The sequence below is a fragment of the Salvelinus alpinus genome, chromosome 36 (genome assembly GCF_045679555.1).
Source record: "Salvelinus alpinus chromosome 36, SLU_Salpinus.1, whole genome shotgun sequence".
Lineage (NCBI taxonomy): Eukaryota > Metazoa > Chordata > Actinopteri > Salmoniformes > Salmonidae > Salvelinus > Salvelinus alpinus.
This window is the reverse complement of record NC_092121.1, coordinates 21,122,489-21,130,281: the sequence shown is the minus strand read 5'-3', so window position 1 is coordinate 21,130,281 and position 7,793 is coordinate 21,122,489. Positions and strand designations below refer to the sequence as shown.

At 47.4% G+C, this 7,793-nt stretch overlaps 1 protein-coding gene across 2 annotated transcripts; it reads right to left on the bottom strand.

Moving 5' to 3' along the window:
* Window positions 1–1,009: 1,009 nt before the first annotated feature.
* On the bottom strand, window positions 1,010–7,714 carry LOC139565097 (histone-lysine N-methyltransferase SETD1A-like). 2 transcript variants are annotated; one of them, XM_071385175.1, is made up of 9 exons: window positions 7,604–7,714; window positions 6,573–6,717; window positions 6,370–6,468; window positions 5,989–6,259; window positions 5,666–5,790; window positions 5,243–5,499; window positions 3,369–5,064; window positions 2,288–3,229; window positions 1,010–1,394 (listed from the first exon to the last, which is right to left on the bottom strand). In XM_071385175.1, exons 2-9 carry the CDS (start codon window positions 6,708–6,710, stop codon window positions 1,140–1,142), a joined length of 3,783 nt encoding a protein of 1,260 aa, XP_071241276.1. In that variant the 5' UTR covers window positions 6,711–6,717; window positions 7,604–7,714; the 3' UTR covers window positions 1,010–1,139. The 2 variants fall into 2 exon arrangements, with proteins under 2 accessions (XP_071241276.1, XP_071241277.1); XM_071385176.1 differs by lacking the exon at window positions 7,604–7,714 and adding an exon at window positions 6,928–7,597.
* Window positions 7,715–7,793: the final 79 nt, after the last annotated feature.

Genomic DNA, 7,793 nt, shown 5'->3' with positions numbered 1-7,793 from the left:
TGTAATGTCTATACATGTATTAGTGTAATGTCTATACATGTATTAGTGTAATGTCTATACATGTATTAGTGTAATGTCTATACATGTATTAGTGTAATGTCTATACATGTATTAGTGTAATGTCTATACATGTATTAGTGTAATGTCTATACATGTATTAGTGTAATGTCTATACATGTATTAGTGTAATGTCTATACATGTACATGTATTAGTGTAATGTCTATACATGTACATGTATTAGTGTAATGTCTATACATATACATGTATTAGTGTAATGTCTATACATGTATTAGTGTAATGTCTATACATGTATTAGTGTAATGTCTATACATGTATTAGTGTAATGTCTATACATGTATTAGTGTAATGTCTATACATGTATTAGTGTAATGTCTATACATGTATTAGTGTAATGTCTATACATGTATTAGTGTAATGTCTATACATTAACATGTATTAGTGTAATGTCTATGCATGTATTAGTGTAATGTCTATACATGTATTAGTGTAATGTCTATACATGAACATGTATTAGTGTAATGTCTATACATGAACATGTATTAGTGTAATGTCTATACATGAACATGTATTAGTGTAATGTCTATACATGAACATGTATTAGTGTAATGTCTATACATGTACATGTATTAGTGTAATGTCTATACATGTATTAGTGTAATGTCTATGCATGTATTAGTGTAATGTCTATACATGTATTAGTGTAATGTCTATACATGTATTAGTGTAATGTCTATACATGTATTAGTGTAATGTCTATACATGTATTAGTGTAATGTCTATACATGTATTAGTGTAATGTCTATACATGAACATGTATTTGTGTAATGTCTATACATGTACATGTATTTGTGTAATGTCTATACATGTACATGTATTTGTGTAATGTCTATACATGTACATGTATTTGTGTAATGTCTATACATGAACATGTATTTGTGTAATGTCTATACATGAACATGTATTAGTGTAATGTCTATACATGAACATGTATTTGTGTAATGTCTATACATGAACATGTATTTGTGTAATGTCTATACATGAACATGTATTAGTGTAATGTCTATGCATGTATTAGTGTAATGTCTATACATGTACAGTACTAATCCATCTCTATTTCCTATGCACAGTACAAAAATGTATGTACATCAGTAACTGACAATTCCCGAGTTCCAACTGCTGCCTCTGTGTACTTGTTTACCTTGAATGAGGGAAGTCGTAGCGCCCCTCTCAGTGAGAAGCCTTCCATTCCTCCACTCTTGGCCCAGTCCACCAGAGACATGAGGGGCTCCCGGGGCTTGCTGCTGGCCTTGTTCTCCTCCTTCTTGTCCTCGTCCCTCACTGCAGCCACACCCCGAACCATGGTCTGGAACGGCTGGGGAGGGAGGACAGATGTGGTTTTACAAAAGCCAATGGGTATCACAGCAAATCAAATAATGGATTTAAAAAAAACAATAACAGGAAAACCATGTACGACTTGAAAAACGGAAATCAGAAACCCATTTAAATTGACCAGATGGGTATACTACGATGCAAGCTAGATCTACTCAGGGTTTCAGTTAGCTTCACATTCCAGCTCAGACTTCATCCGTAATACAAGGGTGGATATTGCTTGTCCGCCTGCCGCTAACTCTAGCAGGCTTGTAACTGCGTGTGCATGTTGCACGTGGCTAATCGAACGACAAACTCGAGACAATACTGAAACATCAATCCATGGGTGAGTAAGTGACACATTTTTATTTGTACCAAAATCAAATTGCTAGAAAGGTTATCTTGCAAATTCAACAGGCTATGGTGTTAATGCCATCTTTGGTGTGCTTATCAATGCACAAACACCTTTATATAGATAAAAGTTTTATTGTGCGTCAAGTTTCAAATGCATTCTGTCATTACTAATTGTAATGCGATAGGTATTTTAACATTTATGTTTAACATACAAAAAGACATTTGATTAATAAAATGAGGGGGATGATGGAGGGAGGAAATCTTGACGAGAGGGAGGGAATCTGATTTATTTGGTCCTCAACTCATGGCAGACACTTTATTCAGGATAAATGGAGTTAGCCCCGAGTTAGCCTGCAGGTTAGTTCTGAAGGATTAGTTGCCATAGAAATGTACCTGGCTGAAGGGTGAGTCACTTTCATGGTACCAGTTATCCCGAGTTGAACTCAAGGGTTGCCCAAAGTTACCTCACTAACTCCCCAAACCAGGTATGTAGTATAGGGCGTTTTTTCTGTGCTTTCTGAACATGTTGTTCCACTCTCTTACCTTGGCTTTGGTCTCCTTGCGCTCCCACCACTCGTCAAAGGTTCCAAAGGCGATGTTCTCCACCATCTTGCGGTTGAGGTCCCTCTGCATGATGCTCTTCATCTCCTGGATGAGGGTGGCCAGCACCAGCTGCACTGTGGCCTCGTGGGGGTTCTCTGTTAGCAGGGGCATTTGGGGGTCCCCCTCCGCCCCGTACTGGGCCTCTCCCCCCACAGGAGGCATAGTCCCATAGGGCGGAGGGGTGTGGTATGCGTAGTGTTCGGGTAAGACATGCGGGGCCCAGCCCGTGTGTGGAGGGGGGATGGCGTGGTGGTGGGGCATCTGAGAGGGGCCAGGGTAGGCGTAGGGCAAGTGGGGGGACATGTAGTGCTGGTCCTGGTCGTAGCCACCCCCTTCTTGGTCCATGTAGGGGTGGTGGGGGTGTGGGGGAGGGGGCATGGAGTGGTAGTAGTCTGAAGGGGGGGCGTCGCCAGGGGCAGCGGTGCCATTAGAAGACATCCTCAGCTGGTGCAGCCGACTCAGCATCTGGGTCTGCATCTGGAAGGACATGGGGGCTCCGCCACTGTACTGGTTCATCAGCTCCATACTGCTGGCATAGTCATACATGTGTGGGGGCATGGGAGGAGGGTACTCAGAGTGCAGCTCCATGTGGCCCAGCGGTGGGGGGATGCAGGGGGGTGGAGGGGGCTGCAGGGAAAAGCCCGGGGGAGGGAGGTGAGGGGGGTAAGAGGGGATGGGTGGAGCAGGCATGGACGTGCCAAAGTGCTGTGTGGGGTCAGAGGGGGAGGCAGAGGGGTCTGTCTGGGAGGGCAGGGGGGCCTGGGATGAAGATGGAGAAGAGACGGAGGAAGGAGTGGCGTGGTGGGTGGTCACTGCTGTAATGGTGTGTTCTTCATCCTCGTCGGAGATCTCCATGTCTTCCCCAGAGGAATGAGGGGATGACTGCAGGAAGGAAAGAGGAGAGAATTCACAAATTTCCCACACTTTTGCATCAACTGACAATCCCTGCTAACAATACACCAACGTTTCCATACAATCTGATTCCTACAATATTTCTATTAACAGAGTAAGATGTTCTTACCTGACTCTTTCCGTTGTAGGGGGGTGTCTGTGCCCCTTGTCTGGTCCTTGGATCAATAGGCTCAGGTTGGGCTGTCTCCTCCTGCAGAGGTCCTGTTCCATGGAGACTAGTATGGTCATCTGTGGTGGGGACGCGGGGAGAGAAGGTGGAGGAGGAGGCGGTAGCTTGTGCTACTACAGTGGGACTCTTCCTCCCCTCTTCCCCCGTTCTCTGCTTCCTCCCTCTACGGCCGTCTCTATCCCTCTCTCCTTTCCTCCTCTGCTGGCCTCCATCTCCTCCTTGTCTCCTCCGCCTGTCTTTCTCCCCATCCTGCTCCCTCTGCTTATTGCTCCTGCCCTCGCCTGCTGCTCCTCCCTCTCCTGCTGCTGCCACCTTCTCTCTCTGCCTTTCTTCCTTCCTGTCCTCTTCCTCATCTTCATCGGAGGGCAGGAAGGAGAACTTAGCTTTCTGCTCTTTCAGGAGCATCTCAATACGAGAGTCTAAGCTGCTGCTGTGGTAGACAAATGGCAGGCTCTCATTGGTGGAATCTGGCTCCGGGGAGGAGGAGTCTCGCTGGGGGGGTGGGGAGAGGGAAGTGGAGGAGGGGAGATGATGTGGGAGGGAGGTGGAGGAGGGTGAAGTGGAGGAGGAAGCGATGGAGGAGTGGGGTGGAGAAGAGGGAGGGGTGGAGGGATGCTGAGGAGGGGGAGGTGGGGTGGTGGGCCGGCGTTTGGGATTGGTCCACGTCTCCTCTCTGACTGGGCTCTCCTGGCCAAAGTCAAGGGCGCTGAGCGTCTCTGCTACAGCCGCCGCTATCACAGAGGCAGGGGGGAGGGGAGGTGGTGGAGGGGGCGGCAGAGGGGTGTGGTGGGATCGGGGGTCCTTGTCAGACACAGACCCCCTCTCCCCAGAACCAGCACCACTAGGCTGGGCACGATACACTGAGGAGGGCTCTAGGCGGGAGGAGACAGAGGGGTTGTGGGGAGGGGGTTGGTCTTTGGAGGAAGAGTAGGAGGGGTAGGCAGATGGAGGCGGGGACAGGCTGTTGGAGGAGGAGCGGTGGGAGTTGGAGTTGAATCTGGGGTCGGAGCTGTTTGAGTAGTCGCTGTCTCTGTCCCTCTCCCTGCTGTCTCGGTCGTGGCTGCTCCGTCGCCTGCTGCTGCTGCTACTACTACTACTGCTGCTGTGATTGTGTGAGTGGTGGTTACGGTGTCTGCCGTGTTCTCTGGAGCCCAGGCTGTCCCGTCTGTAGCCCCTCTCCCTCTCTGAGTGATGCGAGTGGTGGGAATACTTGGAGGAAGAGTTGGCCTCCTGGTAAGATGACCTTCTAGAGCCAATCCCACCGGCACCGTACCGCCCTCCTGAGTCCCTGTCCCGCTCTCTGTCCCGGTCTGCCAAAGAAGGCTGCTCGTACTGGGGTGCAGGAGGTGGGGGAGGCATTGCAGGGTGGTGTGCCATGTGCTGTCCAGCCCCTCCAGCGTTTGGGTATGTGGGGTAGAGCGGGGGCTCGTTAGGACGGAAAGGGCCGGTAGGGGGGTATGTGGGGCGACACCTTTGGTAGGGGTCTTGAGGAGGTGCATGGGGGTCCTCCGAGTACCGGGGAGCTTTGTATGTCCCGACTGAGGAGGAGACGGTAGAGGAGGAGCAGGAGGAGGAGGGAAGCATGTCCTGGGGAGGGTAGCCACTGGTCAATGGGCCAGCACTGTATCCAACTTGTCTAAGAAACAAAAGGAGAAAGAGGGTTCATAGAGGGTTTATATATAACACAAGTTACCACATTGACTATTGCTATCCTAATAAAGAGAAATGTGTATACCTTTTTGGAATGACAAACACATTTTTGTATAAATGAACATCTGAGCTATTATGCAGGGTGTTTGTTCCCCAATACTGACCTGGCAACAGCGTAGCCCGAGTCCTGTGAGACAGAGCGAGGGGTGTAGGGCGTTCCTCCTCCCTGCGAGGAAGCGGAGGAGCCTGGGGTGTAGGGCCCCCCCATAGAGGAGGGGGTCGTGTCTAGACGCTGCTCACTGAAGCCTGTGTCCACAGAGCAGGGGGTGGTGCTCCCAGGGGTGAGAGCCGGTACCCCTGCAGCCAAGCCCACAGCCAGGCCAGCTATCTCAGAGGACAGTCTCCGCCTGATATCTGACGACTGCACAGAGAGAGAGGAACAGGAAGATGGGAGAATTAGACAGAGAAAATAAAAAACATTACACAGTAGAAAATTATGAAAGCCTCTCAAGAATGATGGACCATAAAGGTAAATCCTCCATGAAAATGTCAGTAGGATGGTTGTGATGAGCCCTTGGTGAGTGTACCGTGTCTGGCTGTGTTGGCGCTGGGAGCTGGAACCGCTCTGTCAGGGCCTTGCCTCCTGTGGGCACAGTCTGGGGCGTGTAGGAGCCACTCACTATCAGGTCATAATACTTCTGCCTCTGCTGGCCTGCAGATACACACAAACATACCCATAAGACAAGGATGTAGCTAATATCTTCACAAAATTCTAATGTGACAACAATTATGTCTCCATAAAACACCTCTATACTTCAATAGTAATTGCAATAGAAGTTATTTTTATACAAAATAGATTTTTATATCAAATCAAACCACATAGATATTAAGCCATGAATCCATGTCATACCTTTGATGTCCAGCTGAGCGTGAATGATGTTACCCATGACGGAGGTGTTGTGCAGGTGTTTGACCGTGTCCTTCGCCCCCCTGGTGCTGGTGAAGAGCACGCGGGCCAGGCCCAGGTGCTTACGGGTCTTAGGGTGAAACAATATCTCCATCTCCTCCACCTCTCCAAACTTTGCGCACATCTCAGCCAGGAAGGGTTCCTTGATGTTGTCATTGAGGCGAGCGAAGGTCACCTCCTTGAGGGGAATGGGGCCCACGTAGAACTCATCCAGCTTTGGGAACAAAATAAGGTAAATTAAAGATAGCATGCTACAGTGCAGCTTTTAGAGAGTGAGGCTGGTATGAGTGTATGATGAGTCAGCAAGTTAGTTAGGGTTCTAACTTTGAACTTGGGCACTGGCAGGGCCATCTCTGTGTGCCTGGACCAGATTCTACGAGGTCGAGGGTCCCGCAAATCTCCCACTGGGGGGAACCCCGAGTCCTGGAGAGATGACAAGTAAAAGTCAAAGGCTCATGTTACAATTCAGGACATGTACAACAACCCTACTCCAAAATAAGAAAAAGTTAATGAAACACAATACCAACCGGCACACTGAAATGCACCCCATCATATCGGTATATTTTGTTGTTAACCCTCCGGATGGCTGGGTCTTGGACGAGCTTATAGCTCTTCCATTGCAAACTGAGAGCTCGTTGTGTATCCGGCTCACTGTCTGGATCCATGCTATAACTGGAAGAGTGAAGTGGGAGATGCAACTGAATTAAGTGTTTTGTCACTAACGTTACCATAATTTTGTATCCTCATAACAGGCACAAGTATACATGATGCTAGCTACATACTCGTATTTGGTTAAATAAACCATGTTTTAGAAAACCTTCTTTGATAAAACAGCTCACATAAATGTAACGTCAAACGTCAGTTCTTGTCATGGTAACCTACCTCTGGCATACTGTAAACTCGCTCCAGCCTGGTGCTGCTGTCAAAACAATGACAACGTCACACGCTAGCTAGCTGTGTTTTGATAGGATTCCACTATTTTCAACCCGCTAGTTATGATTTAGATAACTACGGTAGCGTTAGTTGTAACGTTAGTTATATACCTCGTATCACCTTGACTAACTAGCTATATCTAAACTAGATTAGCATGTGTAACTAGCGTTAGCTGCTACCATACTCAGTTTCATTTAACAAGTTAGCTTGTTACCTAGCTAGCTATTCAAATCCCAACTAGCTAGTTAAGTTTCATACATTTGAAAGTGGTTATTCAAAATATTATTTCTGTACAACGATGCAAAGATCGACCTAAGTTAGCTTGCTAAACGTCATTCACTAGCCTAACCGAACCTGCCTCTTTCAAACCGATTGCCCGCTTCATCCGAAACTACCAACCCGCCGCTCAAGTGAAGCTAGGCCTAGGACGAACGGGGAAAAACACTTGAGTACCAAACTGAAAAGGTAACTCCGTTTTTGCCAGTGGGCACAATAGCTCAGTTATAACAATGTCGATACTTTCCCGGTGCTGTGTAGTTACCATACAAAGCGTAACATTTCATGAAATATTTGTTTATGTCCTAAAACAAAATAATGTTAAACGAGCGGCCATCGCGTAACAAACCTGAAAGCCTCGCCTGCACTCCATCAGTCTTTGCGAATACATTTCGTCATTCGAAGTCAGCACTTTCCCCACAATCCATCCAGATGCACGAAAATAAAGGGAACAGTCAACTCAGTCAAAATACAAACGTCACTGACTAAAAATATATATTTTTTTTCTGTTGGATGTGCCTACTACATACAAGTAGCTA

Excerpts from the sequence above, each read along its gene's own strand:
- LOC139565097 (XM_071385175.1), bottom strand. The coding sequence starts at position 6,710 with ATGGATCCAGACAGTGAGCCGGATACACAACGAGCTCTCAGTTTGCAA. Across the intron at positions 3,230-3,368 it reads CCTACAACGGAAAGAGTCAG|TCATCCCCTCATTCCTCTGG; the intron begins GTAAGAACATCT and ends TCCTTCCTGCAG. Across the intron at positions 1,395-2,287 it reads GCAAGGAGACCAAAGCCAAG|CCGTTCCAGACCATGGTTCG; the intron begins GTAAGAGAGTGG and ends CTCCCTCCCCAG.